The 18,434-nt window shown below is 37.4% G+C and overlaps 1 protein-coding gene across 2 annotated transcripts in view; it reads right to left on the bottom strand.

The window, feature by feature from the left end:
* FAM120A (family with sequence similarity 120A) overlaps positions 1–18,434 on the bottom strand; it is a 203,013-nt gene that overhangs the window by 17,880 nt on the left and 166,699 nt on the right. For both annotated transcript variants that reach the window (XM_006876241.1, XM_006876240.1), the window contains 5 exons: positions 13,418–13,627; positions 11,948–12,131; positions 11,166–11,303; positions 8,799–8,940; positions 8,346–8,442 (listed from right to left, as the gene is read on the bottom strand). In XM_006876241.1, coding sequence (XP_006876303.1) covers positions 8,346–8,442; positions 8,799–8,940; positions 11,166–11,303; positions 11,948–12,131; positions 13,418–13,627 — 771 coding nt within the window. The remainder of the gene's footprint in view (positions 1–8,345; positions 8,443–8,798; positions 8,941–11,165; positions 11,304–11,947; positions 12,132–13,417; positions 13,628–18,434) is intronic.

Below are 18,434 nucleotides of genomic sequence, written 5' to 3'. Positions count from 1 at the left end.
TCCCGCTGGGAAGGGGGGGGGGGGGGGGGGAGAAGACTGTGCGGATAACAAGGGGGCAGGTTGATCGTTGATGCATGGAAGGGATTATAATCATGGGCAAGGAAACAATATATGATGGGATCAATGTGAACCTGATGTCCTCCCATGTAAACTATCACATAATTCACAATAAAGCATTAAAAAAAAAAAAGGAATTATTGGCATTACAGAACAGGAAGAATCAGAGAAATCCACAGGAGAGGTGAAGAGCTGCTGGAAGAAAATTTCCCTAACATCTTGAAAGATGAGAAGAAAAACATTCAAGAAGCCAAACTTATACCCCAGGAATGACAGACCCCAAAAGAAAATCACCAAGATATATAATAACCTCTCCAAAATCAAAGACAAGAATGGAATCCAAAAAGCAGCCAGGGAAAAGAGAAGTGTCACTTACAAAGGCAAGCAAATCAGATTAAGCTCTAACTGACTATTCAGCACAAGGAGTCCTGGTGTGGCACTATGGATTAATGAGCCAGACTGCAAAGCAGTTTGAACTGCAAGGTTGGCAGTTCAACCTGCAAGCTCCTGGGAAACCCTATATAGGGTCGCAACCGACTCGACGGCCCTTGAAAACAACAACATTCAGCACAAACCATGCAGGCAAGAAGGCAATCGGGAGACATATACAAAACAATAAAGAAAATGTCTGCAAACCAAGAATTGTCTATCCAGCAAAACTATCAATAAAATACAATGGTGCAATCAAAACATTCCAGGATAAAAAGAATATAAGAGATTTTATCAAAACCAATCCAGCACTTCAAAACATCCTAATGGGAGTTCTTTGGACTGAAAACCAACAAGAACAGACAACAACCAGAGAATGACAAGAGTGGCAACAACACCTGAAACTTAGACGATGGATAGCAGAGTCCAGATAGAACAAAACTACAACAGGGAATTCAATGGTGCTGGGAGGTCAACTGAAGATCTAAATATTATCAATGTCAAAGAAGGGACATATGTAGGAACACAGATCCAGATGGTAGAATGTCAGGTAGACTACAGGATACAATAGATTCTCTTAAATAGAAAGAAAAGTTAATAGACTATCAGGTAACGCCAAAGAAAGTTAATACATCACAACTTACTATGAAAATGAACTTCCAAGCAGAACAAGCAAACAAGACAACTAAGAAGAAACCGAAAAGAAATAGCACAAAAAAACACAACCTAAGCACAGAAAGGCAGAACAAAGCAATGAAAAACACTGCCAAAAAGTTAATATAACGGCAACAATTAATTCATACCTATAACTCTGGTAGCACAGTGGTTATGAATCGGGCTGTGAATCGCTAGATCAGCAGTTTGAAACTACCAGCTGTTCCGGGGGAGAAAAATGAGGCTTTCTGCTCCCGTAAAGATTAATAGCCTAGGAAACGACTCTACTGCACATAACAACATCAATAATTACACTGAATGTCAATGGATTGAATGCACCAGTGAGGAGACAGAGAGGGCAGATTGGATAAGAAAACAAGACCCTTCAATATGATGCCTGCAAGAGACACAACTTATACACAAAGACAAAAACAGACTAAAAGTTAAAGGATGGAAAAATATATACCAACAAGCTAACTACGACAATAAACAAGCAGGAGTGGCAATACTAATCTCTGATACAGTAAACTTTAAGACAAAAACCAGCATTAAGAGATAAAGGACACTATCTCATGATCAAAGGGTCAATTGAGCAAGATGACATAACCATTAATAAATATCTACGCTCCCAATGAAAAAGCACCAAGACATATGAAGCAAACCTTACTAGAATTGAAGAAATAGATAAATCTACAATTACAGTAGGATATTTTAATACGCCACTTTCGAACAAAAGTAGACAAAAATAGATCAATAGGACGTACTAAAATTTAAAAACGTATGTGCATCTAAAGACTTCACTAGAAGAGTAAAAAGGGAACCCAAAGAATGGGAAAAAATCTTTTGCAACGACATATCAGACAAGGGACTCATTTCTAAAATATATAGGAAACTACAATACCTCAAAAAGAAAAAGACAAGTAACCCTATTAAAAAATGGACACAGGACATGAACAAACACTTCACCAAGGAGATCCAGGCAGCCAACAAACACATGAAGAAATGTTAATGATCACGGGAACTGTGGTATAAACACATAATAGAATACTACGCTACCTTGAATAACAACAAGGAAGCTGCAAGCCGCGGCATAAGATGGATACCTTGAGGACATTATGCTGAGTGAAATTAGTCAGTCACTAAAAAGGAGAAATACTGCATAGGACCGTTATTGTAAAAGAGTAAGAAAAAGAACCCACATTAAATTTAAATACATATTTACTGATCACCAGGATGTATGGGATGAGAGGAGGGGAGGGAGGGAGGGGAAGATAGAGGACAGGTTAAGTAATAGACACAGGATAGGTTGGGTGCAGGGGTGAGAGTGGGGGCAATACACAAGAAGCGGGAGGGGAATGGAAGAACAAGGCTGATGGGAGAACATCACTTAGGCAGGTTCACATGGGCTAAGTGGGATAGAGGTAAATGATGATGTATGCACAACCTTGGAACAACAGGGCTCTGGGATACAGGGACTGAGGCACGGTTTGAAGAGGTAAAAGAAGCGAATAGTGGGTAGCGTAGTGGTTACAAGTCGGGCTGTGAACCTTAAAGTCAGCAGTTCGAAACTACCAGCTGTTCCGTGGGAGAAAGATGAGGCTTTCTGCTCCCATAAAGATTCATAGCCTCGGAAACCTGTACGGGGTCACTGAGTCGGTTCCGACTCCATGGCACATAACAACAACAACAGCAGTGTAGGCTGTCTTTTGAATCTTGGTTTCCCTTGCCTACCATTGTAAAATAGATACTTGGGGTGGGGGGTGAATAGCCCGAATCATCACTACACAAATCTTGTAAGTCTGTCTTCAGCCTATAACTGATTGGAATACCTTAAGGAGGCTAGAAGTTGCCCAGTGAAAGAGGCTTCCTGTGGAGCCTTTACAGTGCACAAGACCACAGGTAGAATCCAGAACCTACCGTGGTAGGAAATTTCCACTGGAAAGGACAGGTAGACCAGCCTGGAGCGGCTAGAAGAACACAAGATACTTCGTGAAAGAAAGACCGGCAGGAAAAATTTTTAAAAAATTAAGGCAGTCTGATTGATTACTACAAGAACAAGTAAGCTGCTTACCAAGGAGCCATCAAGGCAAGTGGTCGTGACCCCTCATAGCAAACTCCCTTCCAAGACTGAGACTCAAGGGGAATAAATGAGTAGGCATGTGGTCTGGCTGGTGACCATGTTGGTCACCGATAAGGAAAGGGGGAATAAACAGCAATGAAGTTGCGAGCTAAGCCCGACCACATTCAATAGACCCCCGTGAACCCAGGTGGAGATGTCTCCTGGATGGCCAACAGCATGGCAAGACCTGGGGACTCCTGGGCCCAGAGCCAGTGACATGGCCACAGAGGAAATAGGGATAAGACTCTTGTGGTACAATAATGAGTAATTGCCTTCAGGTCTGACTGTTAGGCTAGGAAATACAGAGGTAGATGGTTTTTGAAAAAAGAAACTGAGTGATTGATTTTGCTGCCAGGAGCAGAGATCCCTACCCAGAGAGGTAGTGACACAGGAATGGAGACAGAGAAGATGATGCGGACAGATGGAGTAGTTGGAGACACTGGACTAAAGGAGGGAGAAGGCCTGTGTGGTATATCCTTTAGGGTTATATGATGATGCATGGAGCGGACTGCAATAATTGCAATGAAACAAAATATGATAGGATGAGTTTAAAGCTTATGTACTCTCCCATGTAAACTTCACAATAAAAACTTAAACAAAAAAAACTAATTCAAGAAAAAAAAAAAAGAGTAAGAAATAGAAATAAGATTTGAAGTTACATTTTAAAAGAGTACACTACATATGCTCCTTGTGAAAGCAGTGGCTCCATACAATAAGCACTAGCTGCGAACCACGAGGTTCCTGGTTCGAGTGCGCCAGCTGCTCTACGGGAGAAAGATGATCCTTTTTGCTCCCTCGAAGATTTAAAGCCTTTGAAACCCTATACTGGGTCACCATGAGTCAGAACCAACTCGACAGCAATTAACAACAACAATACGTATGCCCCTTAGAAACCAGAATGGAGAGATTTCCTCTCTCATACTTTGGCTATGTTATCAGGAAGAAACAGTCTTTGGAGAAGGACATCATGATTGGTAAAATGGAGGGTCAGCCAAAAAGAGGAAGGCCCCCAACTAGATGGATTGGCACAGTGGCAGCAGCAGTGGACTCAAATGTAACAAAAATTGTGAGGACAGTGCTAGATCAGGCAGTGTTTTTTGTCTGTTGTGCAGAGTCATTATGAATTGGAGATGACTCGATGATATGTAACAAAAACAACAATGTGCCTGAGTGCCTCAACCCAGAACATCCAACATCAAACCGCAATCTAGTAAAATTAATAAACTTCTTAAGAAAAACAAAAAACATTAAAGCAAGTGACTTCACAAACTGAAAGAAAATTAGATTATCATCAATCTTTGACAGCAATGCTTTATGGCTGAAGAAAATGAAGTAACATTACCTAAGACACTTGAAGTAAGAAAATGTGGATCAGTGCTTCAATTATAAGGGAAATGAAGTGTTTTCCCTAAGTGCTTCCTGAGGAACAGAACTGTAGATAAATTGTGTTATGTGGGTGACAGCCTTAACATAAATATTTTTAGAAGTCAGACGACTGAGGTTAAAAGGGAAAGTCAAGCATGCCGTGCGTGGCAGTGTGCTCAGACAATAAAGGTAACAGTTGTATAGTCCTATTCTTATTCCTCGTGCCAGTTGTTGTTGTTGTTAAGTGCTGTCGAGTTGGTTCTGACTCATAGTGACCCTAGTAAAGGGTTTCCGAGGAGGAGCTGGTGGGTTTGAAGCACTGACCTTGTGATTAGCAGTTCAGTGCTGATCCTACAGCACCACACCAGGAGTCCTGCCCATGCTAGTCAATAAAGTCCCTGTGAACATTGAAGAAGCAAATACCAAACCAGTTTTTTTGAGGAGCTCATCTGGGAATTTTTCACAGCTTTCTGCACATCTATGTCTACAAATGAGAATGAAAGCACATGTATTTTTAACATGTAGGCGAGTTTTGCAAATACAGTATCAATGAATAATGACTACGGGACTACTTTTTTAAAATGTAAGAATTGTGGATGACAATAGAAGAGGACATGCAAAAATACATTGGTGATGGTAGTATTAGCATTTATTTTGAACCTATTGGGTATGTGCAGGAGGTCTGGTGGCATTGTATGTTAGGCATTGGGCTGCTAAACCTTTAGCGATGTTGGCAATTCACACTCACAAATGTCTTCAATGGAGAAAGATAAGACTGCCTGCTCCTATAAAAATTTAGTCTCAGAAACCCTACTTCGTTGCTTTGAGTAGGAATCTAAACGACTGCAGTGGGTTTGGGTTTGGTTTGATTATATATGTAATATTAGAAAATAAAAATTTGGGGACAGTAGTTATTAGCTATTCTACTTTAATCATTGCCAGGGTCCTGAAAACTGAGGTTAAAAAATCCTGTAGTTCTAAATTTCAATTGTAAGCATCAATATGAGCTTATGAGATATTTAATTAAAAAATAAAATTTAAAAAGGCAGTATATACGTATTTACACAATGTATATGCACATGCATATATATATGCCTTTCCTTCTTAGCTCTGTTCACAGGAAAGTCTAAAAACAATAATTTGGTATGGAATAAAGGACATACAGATGTAATATTGTTGCTAAGTGCAGTAGAGTCAGCTCCAACTCATAGTGAGCCTGAATAAGGTTTCTGAGACAAAGTTGCTGGGTTTGAACCAAAGTTCCACAGTCTTCAATTATAATCTGAAGAATCAATTATGAATTCATGAGGTTATTCTACCTTTCATAAAGTTATGTTATACTGTGCATGTGAATATTTACATATGAATGTGCATATATCCAGCTCTGTGCACAGAGTAACAATACAAACATGGATCACACCTATGGTAAATAAGTAAGTCTTGGTGCCCAATGTATGGTATTGAAATCCCATTTCCTAATAAAAGAAGCCAGAACTTTATTAAGAATGGTTTATTCCAGGTTTGGGGCAGAAAACAATACTCAAGATGAGCCCAGATCATCTTGTCACACAGATGGTAAGTTACCCAAAGAATAAAGAACCAGGAGTCAACTAGACCAGGGCTTCCACTTGCCAAAAGTGAGCTAATGTGAGCTTCAAGAATCAAGCAAAACTTTCACATCACATAGGGGATTGCCCTATAAATTATTAAACTATATATTAGTTTATTCTGAATTTTGGCACCTATACTTTTTATTTAATAAGAATAAATTTTTTTAAAACAATGTAACCATATTCCCTACTACCAGTTCAGTAAAGGCCCTTAAGGATGACAACGCTATGGCTATCTCTATAGGAATAGGACTCTGTGGTTAAGGAATAATAAAAAAAGACTTCTTTCTCATAAACTAATGTGAAACTGGCAGTGCCATAAGCTAAAAGGGATCACTATGGTGTGAAAGGCTGAGGGAGGTTGGGTATACAACTCATAGAAAAGCAAATACTTACTGAATGCCTACTACTTGCTAGACATTGTGCTACCAAGAGAATAAAACCAAGATCTTCCTCTCAAGGAAGGTGCTAAATCTTGGTTTTGATTTGTTTGAGATGTTAAATTCACTTGGTAAAGGTGGAACTCTTATTTTCTCTTTGCCAGCTTAATGTTGTGTATGTTTATTGTTGATTGTTGTTGATAAGTACCATGGAGTCATTTCCGACTCATAGTGACCCTGCACAGGATTTCCGAGGCTGTAAATCTTTATGGGAACAGAAAGCCTCATCTTTCTCCCGCAGAACAGTTGGTAGTTTTGAACTGCCGACCTTGAGGGTAGCAGCCCAATTTGTAATCACTACACTACCAGAGCTCCTTAATGTTTTCTATGTATAAATTAGGGGAAAACACACTTTGATTAAATACCATCATTTAAAAAGCAAAAGAATAAAGACTATTATCAAGGAGAAATTTATTACAATCCAAATCCAATAATGTTTATTCAAGTCAGAGAAATTTGTGCTCATTAATGAAGATAGGTACATGCCTTTGTTTCCACATGTATTGATTCTTTTAGAGAAGCAACAGTCAAAACAGTACAGGAAAAGGAGAAAACAGAGGTATTGATCCAATTTAAACTCAGTTTTATTTTAAACATACTATTATTTATTTAAACTAATATTTTATAATATAAACATCATTAAAAATACCTGAATTATTACTCTCAGCTAAATTTCTAGTAGTGGTGTCTGAAAAGGAGATCATGTTCACTCCACACACACACACACACATATATATATTTAAATAATATTTTGTCTTCAATGTAGGTTTACACAGCAGTTTAGGTCCTCATTCAACAATTTATACACAAGTTGTTTAGTGACAATGACTATTACATTCTTCACAATGCGTAAACATTATCATTATGTTCATTCTGGTTGTTTTATTTCCATCAATCTAGTTTCCCTGACCCCTTACATTCTCATCTTTGTTTTAAAGTTAATTTAAGTGTTGAACATTTGGTCTCATCTAGGTGGTTTTTTTAAAGGAACACAGTATTTGCAGGTGGTACTCATTATACTTTTAGCAAATCTATATAAAGAGCTCTGGTAGCGTAATGGTTATGGAATCAGGCTGTGAACCACAAGGTCAGCAGTTTGACACTACGAGCTGTTCCGGGGGAGAAAGATGAGGCTTTCTGCTCCTGTAAAGATTTACAGCCTCGGAAACCTTGTACAGGGTCGCTATGAGCCGGAACCAACTCCATGGCACATCACAACAACAAATTATTTAGATACAAGATGACCTCGGGGTTAGTTTTGGTTTAAGGTTTGAAGAGTATATCAGGGAAACAGTCTTGAGTTTCCCTGAGTTTCATCAAGTAAGTCTAAATTTTTTCTAAAGCAATTTCAGGTTCTGTTCTACATTTATCTCCCATTCTATCATAGTTCATCTATTGTGACCCTGATCACACTGGTCAGTAATGGTAGCCAGTCACCATCTACGATCTACCATCTCCATATAAACAACTCTTAAATGATCAAGGAAAAATGACATCAGAATAATTTTGATTTCAATAAATTTAATTTGTTGAGCACCTTTCTGTCATTTATACTGTTAGACGTTTGACAATGGTATACATGTACCATCAACTCCCTTTTCTAGAAGTGCTAGCTCAGAAAATGAGGCTATCTAAGAGTGAACCAGCACCAACGGTATGTTAAACTGTTACCTGAAGTGATCCCTGGTTTTTGTAACTTCTCCCATAGTACCTTCCACCTCTTCCAAAGGTTCTAATCACGGGGGTGGAAATAACTCCTCTAGGACGGCTAAATAAATTAAAAAATGACAAATGTAAGTATATATAAATTTTTTACAGATAACATGTAATATTAAAATAGTATTTAAATCATCTTATTCCAAAGACCTCATTCTTTTTTTCTGTTTTGTTCAAATCCAATGCATTTACTTGAAAAATAATGCAATTTAAAAATACTATTTTCCAAAACATTAGAAAAAGATTCCTGGTTGAATAATGCTACAACTACATATTGGAATACTATGCAACTATCAAGAATGATGCTAAAATAGAACACATTTAATGATATAAAATTGTTTCTAATAAATTCATACATGAAAAAAAGCAAGTAAGAGGTTTAAATTTTTTACACTGTTCAGAACTTACCCTCTTGCTGGTCCTCCAACAGAAACTACCTGTAGTGGGAAAGGTCCTCGGCTTCCCCGGCCACGCCTGCTCCCTGCCCAGTGGCCAACCACAGTGCCAGCTATTTCTAATTTTCCTCCCTGAGAAGGTATAGGTTGGACTCCTGCACAAAAACAAAACAAAACACAAACACACACACATACACACAAAAAGGGGGGGGACACTTTACAACCATGGAATTAAGACTAAAACGCAATTTTTTTTCAATTTTTGTTCTTTACTCTGCTTTTCTGAAGATTTCTATTTTATTAAGTAGATTGAGTCTGTGCACATTGTTTGATTTTAAGCTGTTACTCGAAACATGCTTAGAGGTAAAACATATTTGTCAGCTACTCAAAGAACCCATATAAATTAGGTTACCAATGGAAAATGTATTCAGATTATTTATACAGAAACATGTAATAAAGCATTGCTACTGGGTGCATATGACACATCTATATTATCAAAATACAAATATGTAAAAAAACTTTCAATTTTACTAAGTTTAGCTAGGTAGTCTGTTATTTCTTTTTGTTTTGGTAAATTAGGATTTCCTTAGGCAAGGCCCCAAACATTCTTTAAACTCACTAACTTCTATTAATTACTATTAGCCTACACATTCTATGGGATGCTGTAGGCACACATTCTATGGGGTCCTACACATTCTATGGGGTGCAATTTACATCCACCAGCCATTCCTCAGAAACTGTATACAGGATTGCTTTGAGTCGCAACTGACTTGATGGTATTTAGTAACAACAATAACACACATTCTATATGATTTTCTGACTTACAAAACAAAACGAAAAAAACAATTTAAGTGACTGATTACAATACTTCCTAATTAAACATAGGTGTGCCCCAAACATCTGATTTTTGGGCTTGTGGAACAGATTACTAATAATCTCCCATTCTCTCAAAGTTGGCTGCTACAGTGACTGATGATGGCATCTGTGCCAGTGCTGTCCCACAGAAATGCATAGCACGCCTCAGATTTTCAAGCAGCCAAGTTTAAAAGGTAAGAAAAAAAGAAAGCAAATTTTAACACTATACTTTATCTACCAAAATAATAACAGAACATATTATAAGTATAAAAAATTACTCAGTTATTTTTCATTCTTTTTTTCTGGACTAAGTCTTCATAAATCGGAGTTTCATAAACAATTTTAGTAAAGTTAGGAACCAAGTTCCTTTGTCATTTCAGTCTAATTACTTTCCCCAAACTACCCATACTAAAATTTCTCCCCCCTCTTTTGATCTTTTAACACAAAAAGCAAGTCTTAGTTTCAAGGCAAGGCATTTTTATAACGGAAGCAAAATAAAAAGCCCATATAGTACACATGACTGCAAGTTGTTCAATGAGTAGTCAGGTCAGAAAAGCACCCCTTTAATAGGCTAGATACAAGGACAAGTAGTCAGAAAGAAATGGACATGCGACTGCAAAAGGAAAATGAAAAATGAATTCTCTATATCTACAGACAGAACAATGACTGCACTTTATTTACGAATCTTATTTCTGCAAAAGATTATCTTTGCTAGCCTCAGTAAGTACCCTTAAGGAAATGAGTTGGAAAAACACTCCTGGGTGATGAGAATAGGGGTTGCTTACCCTAAAAGTTACTCAAAATTTTATTTAAATAATGCTTGTACTATAGACTTGATGCCCATTTTTAGATTTGCAGTTCCAAAAGGATAGATTATGATAGAGCCACGTGTTACAGGCTTCAACTGAACAAAAACTCACAAGACAGTACTTCAAAAGTTAAATGTCAGGTTTTTGTATTTGCAAATGAGAATAGATGCAATGGAATTTAAAATAAAGTCACTTATTTATGTATCCAATATTAGAACTTTCCTTAAAATATATTTCTAAGAAATAAAATGTGACAAAAATAAAGTTTTTACGCGAACAATTCAACTATGGCATTAAAATTTTCTGTACACTCATAATCTCTTTACCAAAGACAACTATATTAGAGAAAAAAATAGGAAAGAAACGTCACTGAGTATTATTCAGCAACTCAACCTTTTAATGTGAGTTGATGGTGGAGTTTACCAAAGTCCACAGAAACACTTTTTCTATGTGGACACTCACTGGCCTACACTGAAAGGCAGAGACTGGCCACAGCAAAGCTGCTGCAGAGACCTGGGGGCAGACAGAGTCTAGGAGAGTAGCAGTCAATGAATGTCAGAGCAGGGGCCTAGAAGAAAGAATATTCCACTGCAGAATGTTGCTTATAAGGACAGATAAGGAAGAAAAGAAATGGGAAGTCAGTTGGGAGCTAGATTATGGAGTGAAAGCAGCTATTGGCAGGCAGAAGATCTAGGAGAAGGTTTGGGTATAATTACCGCCCTGTAACTTGCTAGTCCTGCTGCTGTCATTGCCTGAGAAGGCTCCGGAATGTCCTGCTGCTGCTGCCACTCGGAAGGCACGGTAAGCGCCTGTTGCTACAGTTTCCCCGTAAGGACCTCCAAAGCCACAGACTCCTGTTAAACCCAGGGTAGAGAGAGACAGGGGAGAAGCCATGAGGCAGCTGGGTACAGGGGTTCAGTTCTCTTTGAGGGTACAGTCACTGCAGAGTTTTACATCTGAGTGACCCCTTTCCTTTCCATTGTGATGTTTACACAATAGCAATACTAAGACAAGGGGATCTGCCGACCCTTTTATCATCATTCTACACATTAAATGTTTCAATAGAACCCCATCCAGGGATGGGTCTTTTCTAGGAGAGGCCATTTGAATAAGGTATTAACACTGAGTGTTCAATGACTGGCCCTGGAAGATGGCTAATGAAGAGGGTTTCTTTGACCTTGATGGCTTTACTTTCTTTCCCTCAAATGAGACAAACATCTTAAATAAAAAATGCAAGCAGAGAATCTTCCAGCTATGTTGACAAATACTCAAATCCAGCCTTAGCAGCAGCTTTATTGACCCATCTCAGCTCTCCCTTTCCCATATTCTCTTCAAAGATCTCATCTATTCCTTTCCAATTTGAGGAATTTGTGGCTGCAAATTTCATAACCAAGACTGACCATTAAAAGATCTCAAGATACGGCTCAGCTAAAAGACACTACAAACTATTTTTTAAAAACTTCTTTTTCCTACATAAATGTATTTTGGCAAAACGTACCTGCAAAACCTCTGCCCCTGCCCTGAGATGGTGGGAGTGGCCCAAAGTGCCGAGGATACATGGAAGCTGGGTAGAAGGGCAGAGCAGGAGGTGGTGGGAAAGGAAGAGGGTGGTTCTGCCGGGAGAAATTTAGTCCCTCAAGAATGCTCTGACGCATCTTTTCAACCTTGGCAGCTTGCTCAGCCTAAAATTAAGAACCCAATATGAAAAACCTTGATTCAGAAGGTTTTAATCTAATGGAAATAAACAAGATATTATATCAACTGCTGAAACATATTTACCCATAAATAATACAGTCATAATATATTCAGTGAAAGGAGCCATGATGGCACTGTACAGTAAGCACTGGACTGCTATCGCAAGGTCAATTCACACCCACCAGTTGCTCCAAAGGAAAAAGATGAGACCTTCTGTTCTTATAGGCATTTACAACCTCAGAAACCCTATAACAGGGTCGCTATGAGTCAGAATTGATCAGTGGTAGTTGGTTTTATTTTATATTCAGTGATACTTGTTTACAGAATGGAAAAATAATCACAGAAGCAAAAATCCAAGAAAACGAACACATACTTTATAATCTTGTAAGTGTATATAAACTGAAAATTTTCTATTTTCTCAGGATACACTGGGGTAAGATACATTTAATATAAAAGTTTATTTATGAAAATGTACCTGGTTCTCAAAAATCAATGGAAAATCCCAGACAGACAACTCATGAGCCGTAATTTCTGTTCACATACATTCCACTAGATGAAAATTTTTACTGTGGCTGTACACGTCAGATTTAAACGTTACTTTTCCTGTGAGTTCTAAGTGCTAGACCAGGCATTTGTTATACTTCACACCTGAGAGAAAGCCTGGAGATAATGGTGAATCGACAACCTGACCCAGTCTCTGCCAGGCTGCCTGTGAAATGCCAAGGCTTCTGCCCCTCATGTGCTAGTTACAGTATGTAAGAAATGTACGCCGCTTAAGTGTGGACAAAGAAATCTAATTCCTTCGTTAATAAATATATAAACTGGAAACTAGTCTTTTATTAGAGAAGACTGGTTAGAAATTCATTCTCTGTCCACTCCCATGTGCTTAGACAGGCATGGTGGGAAGAGCACAATTTCCAAGTCAGCGTCTAATGTTTAAAAAACTTGAGCAACTGTGAATCCCTTTATATACTGGGAACACCACCACCAAATTTATTTACAAGCAGAGCACTAGCGCTCATACAGGTACTATGTCCCATAGAGGTCTCTGTGCCACTCACCCCAAATGACAAGCAGAGCTCTAGAGCTCGTACAATCACTGTGTCCCATGGTGGACACCTGTCTCATCCCTGTGCCACTATTCCCAAATGACAAGCAGAGCTCTAGAACTCATACAGCCACTGTGTCCTATGGTGGCCACCTGATTTGTCCCTGTACCACTAGCCACAAATGACAACTAGAGCTCACACAGGCACTGTGTCGCATGGCATACCTGACCGTCACAGAGGTCAATGAGTGGGCTCTTTTCCCGGCTGGCTTTGAGGAGTTTGAACTGGAAGAGCTTGCCATCGAAGTACATCCAAGGACAGCAGTGTTCCCATGGGATTGGCTGCCCACATGCATCATTTGCAAACAAGGCCATGTCCACTCCACTCATGAACAAAGCTGACAACTGAATTCCACGGGGATCTAGGTTCTCAATCTTTAAATTGAAAAGAGTAATGTCTATGGAATAAGAGTACTAAAGTATTTAATGCTTCCAATTTTTCACACAACTCCCCAAGGTTAACAGAAACTGTTCCTCAACAACACAGCACCACTATGTATTTACACTGATCTAGCATTTGCCTTATTTGAATAGAAGTACTACTTACATTATTTAACAAATTTAGATTTATAAGAATACTTCATAAACATACTGAAATATTTCAATTTGGAATGTGGAAAGCATTACACAAGTTAAAGTAGTACTGTATTTTAAGTTTAATTGCAACAAAGTAATGAATCATCAATAGTCTCCTTAGCACTTAAGAATACTGCAATGTAATTATGGAATAAAATTTTATTTTACACTTCAGATTCTAAACACTGGCAACATTAATACAAAGGTTGTAAAAGGAAACACTAAGATTTCAGATTTCTCAAGTCGTTATGTTCAAAGATTACTTGGTATAGTTAACTCTAAAATAAGACTGCACTTTATTTTTACATTATTTTACATGTTCATGTTCAAGATAGCAACTTATTAATGAGACTGTCAAAATGTTTTAGGAAAAATGAATAGCTTATAAATGAAAGAACACAACAACAAAAATATCATATTTGAACAATGCATAATATTATAACCAAGTATAAATTTCTATTTCACGGTTCTTTCTCACTTAGTAATGAAGACAAGGTTTCTTCCTTTCACATGACCCCTTATGCTAACATACGATGAGCAGGATAATAAGTGCTAACAAAAATACAGTCAACTCTTGATTATCTGTACTTGGAAGACCTGGTTTGTGGATTATCCAGGAAAAAGTTTTAATTCTATTCTAGTTTCTTTTACTTCGCACACTTAGTTTCTAAAATGAAGGTTTATTAAGAATGCTACCTTTATGGGTTTCATCTAAGCAGTGCCTAGTTATGGCAGGCAAATTGGCTTTTCATTAAAGATAAAAGCATATCATTCCAATGCCAAATAGAAATGAGTCTGACAATCTACTGTTTTGTGCCTTCAGTGTCAACATTACCCAATCTGAGCTAATACTGTTTTCCAAATGTTTTATTTTTATAGCCAATGCAGTTAAGAATGCCCAAAACCTGGAAAAGTCTATTCATAAATTTATAAACAGTGCCTAGCTATACTCCCCAATCCTATATGTAGAACTGGCTGTTATTTTTCTTGTGTAGTTGGTGAACAGTTAACTAAAAAGTATGTCAGTTAAGGGCAGGTGGGAATTGGGAAAATAAACTTAGATGCATTTTTAAATTTATGAACAGAAAGTAAAGAGAGAAGGTCAGACTGGACCAAAATGAAATAAATACATATATAATTCCCTTTGATTAAATAAATCAAATAGATTCCAGAGTAGTCCTTCCCTATTCCTAAGATGCAGAAAGAAAAAAAAAAAAATCTCATCCTCATCTCAAGAGGGAGCCTTCCTCTCTCCCAAAGCTGACACTCCACCCTTTACTGGTTATAAACTTGCAAAGCAATGCCAGCATGTGAACTCAAGAAGGGGAAGGTCAAGAAACAAACCTGGGCTGTCCCATAGGACCTTGTCCACTTCCATGCCAGTAGCAACAGTACACCTGAGCTCTTCTCTAGGACTGTCTCTCTGTAGGAGTGGTAACAGTGGACCTTCCATGTGAGCAAGACTTTCCCACTGACAAAAAGCTGCCACACACATCACTCAATCAATGTCAAATAGCACCATAAGCCAGAACCACTCAGCTCATAGTTGAAGGTAGCAGGCAGAGCGATATGGTGCCTCATTTGGTGCAGAGGACTGACTCCAAAAGTCTTCCAGTCCCCACCCAATATACAGAGAATGGGGACTCTAAACCAAGGATTCATGAAAAGAAATGAGTGAACTGATGTTGGTCTAAAAGATGTTTGCTATTCAAATTTTTTTAAAAAAGCTAAAAATTCTTGTTCATAAAAATATGAAGAAGCATCAAACTAGTTGATGCTTTTCGTAACCACACTCAAATACTTATCTGATGATGCTAACTCAAAGCCATTTTCTGAGCAAAGAGCTTATCTGTATACCAAGTTTAAGAAACAATGTCAAATGCTTTATAACCCAAAAGCACCCAAATTAAAACTACCATAATCTTAATTTGCTACAGGAGAAATGGAAAAAGTCTAGATTACCCTCTCACACACACACATATAATTTTTAAGTTACCTCAATATTAGTCGAAGAACTGTGCTTTTATGGGACTTAAAATATGGTGCCTACAGTTTTAAAACTATTTGCTGTTTTAGTAATAACCACCACCACGAAATTAACAGAGAAAATTCCTCAAAATAAAAGCTGTTTTCAAGCAATGTGAAAATATGTAGATTTAACCTCACTCTAGAATTTTAAAGAATTACATTACGTAGTGTTATACTTAAAAAAAAAAAAAAAAACCACAACTGCCCCCAATTATTAATTATATAAATAATATCTAATATTTCTGGGACACATAATAAATATGCATCAAACAGTACTCTAAAGTATTTTTATATGTACTATATCTCATTTACTTTTCTCAGTAACTTTATAAGTACTATTATTAATACTGTATAAACTCAGTCACAGAGTGTTCCAGACCACAAAACTGGTCACTGATAGAATCAGAATCAAAGTCCTTGATAGCAAAAATAGCCACAGTATTCACATTCTAGCCTTTTTCTTTTATAACAACTTAAAATTACTCAACATTCTTCAGGGTTCCTCATTAGAGCAACAAAGACAAAAATTCTGACTTTAGAGGAAATGCAAGTATGAAATTTAATCTCAGCCCAATTAGCTAAAGAAGCAATTTTTAGTGCAGTTACTTCGTTCGAGTTCTATTTACTGGGCAACAAGACTCTTACTTTAATTTGTCATATTTACCTATATGCAAAATAACTCTTACAGGTATCACAGACATGTTGCTCGCCCCTAATACTGTCTTTAAAGCTCTTCATTTTCCATCTTTTATATTCTGCACTTGCCATGTGAAACTGTTAAAAGAATTTAAGGCCATTATAGGAATGTTGAGAGCAAAGGAGAAAGAAACTGAACAATATTGTAATTATACAAAGGTTCTTCTCCTCATCCTTTACCCCCACCCGCCTTAAAACAAAGGGCCAGTGCTCCGTTACTTTCATAACTATATTTATGCTGCTAACCTAGCAGAAGCTCTTACAAAAATGTGACAGGAAAAAAAATGAGGCCCATCAATCACCATTACAGGTATTCAAGGAACTACATAGCACTCTCAACTATTCATGGAAATCGTTGGGAAAAGCATGGATGGAATGAAATTCTTAAAAATTCATTTTATTAAATGGTTTCAAATGCTCTTCCCACAAAGCCTCCAATCAGAAAAGCTAACAAGAGGCCTAACTGCCAGAACTGATCTTTTCTTTCTCTTCTCCTTTAATAGCAATGCTTATAACCATACAGAGGATAATACACAGGAGAAGAAAATAGTGTTTGGGCAATCCACAAACTGGACAATGGGCCCCTAAAACAACAACAACGAAATCAAGAGTTGACTATATCATATACAGTGAAATGGTGTGTGATAGAAAAGCATCATCATTGCTTTCATATGGATATATTTAATGTCTAAACAAAAAAGCCATTTTGAAAGCCATTTTTCTATCACTGAATTTTGGGACCCTCAGCTATGCATACACATTTTTGTACTATTCATATACTCAGTCAGGTAGCTGAGGGAATCATCCTTCTTTAAGAAAAACCACCACCAAAACAAAACAACAAACAAAAATGCCTATATCCTTTCCCCAACTGAATGATAATTTTCTTTATAGCTTTCTCAGAATTTATAGTAACAGTGAACATGAAGTACATAAAGGTGTAGGCTATCCTTATTAAAGTGAACTATAGATTGCCAGACAAGCAAGGCAATGATGAGTGAAATTGGAATATACATAAATTATACCTTTCTAAATACTTCTCTACAATTGTCTGGCATTAGATGAAGAAAAAGGGGAAACCCATGAAAGTACTAAGATCTCAAAAGAACCAAAATGAAAGCTTAAGACTGTGACTCTTTCAAAAGTTATATCCTATGTGTCGATCCAAAAATGAAAGGAATATGGGATATAAGATGAACTTTGAGTCAAAGTAACTTGATGGTGAATAAGGCTTAGTGGGCATACCTGATACCTGGTGGTCTGATTCTCAGAACTGGGATGTCAATACTGATGTAAAAATCTATATAAGAGAAACAGGAAGTAGAGGTAGAGGGATGGCACCACACTATCATAAAAGTATTTACAACACCCCTGAAAGCACACTCTGGTAATGAAGACGGAGGTGGCGAAACAATCTGGGTAAGAACACAAGGAATAAGAACCTGTACTTAGTCTCTGTCATTCTGTGTTGTAGGAGAAACCTGACCAAACATTTTTAAATAAACGCAAATTTAAATTCAAACACATAAAAATAAGTCATATCTCACAAACAGAAAAGCTTCATCTACAAAGTAAAGAATACAATTTGAAGATTTTTTTAAACTTAGTTTGTCCCAAAGTTAAAGGGAAGCATAATGGTGGCCATAAATGACTTGTGCTTGGCACAGTCAATGAGGCTCATCAACAAATTATTAAATTGACCAGAATAATTTAGGGAAGCACCAGCTTTAGAGGACTGCAAATCTATAAAGCAAGTCTAAACCCCTCTATGGGGAAAGAATGCCTTCGTAAAGAACGGCAGAAAGATCTAAAAGTGAAGGCAATTTTAACAAAACAGATTATTTGATTGCAAATCAAATTTTATAAAAAATAATCAACAAAA

Source organism: Chrysochloris asiatica, unplaced genomic scaffold (assembly GCF_000296735.1).
Source record: "Chrysochloris asiatica unplaced genomic scaffold, ChrAsi1.0 scaffold00369, whole genome shotgun sequence".
Lineage (NCBI taxonomy): Eukaryota > Metazoa > Chordata > Mammalia > Afrosoricida > Chrysochloridae > Chrysochloris > Chrysochloris asiatica.
The sequence above is the reverse complement of the archived record's forward strand: the minus strand, read 5'-3'. Positions and strand labels throughout refer to the sequence as shown.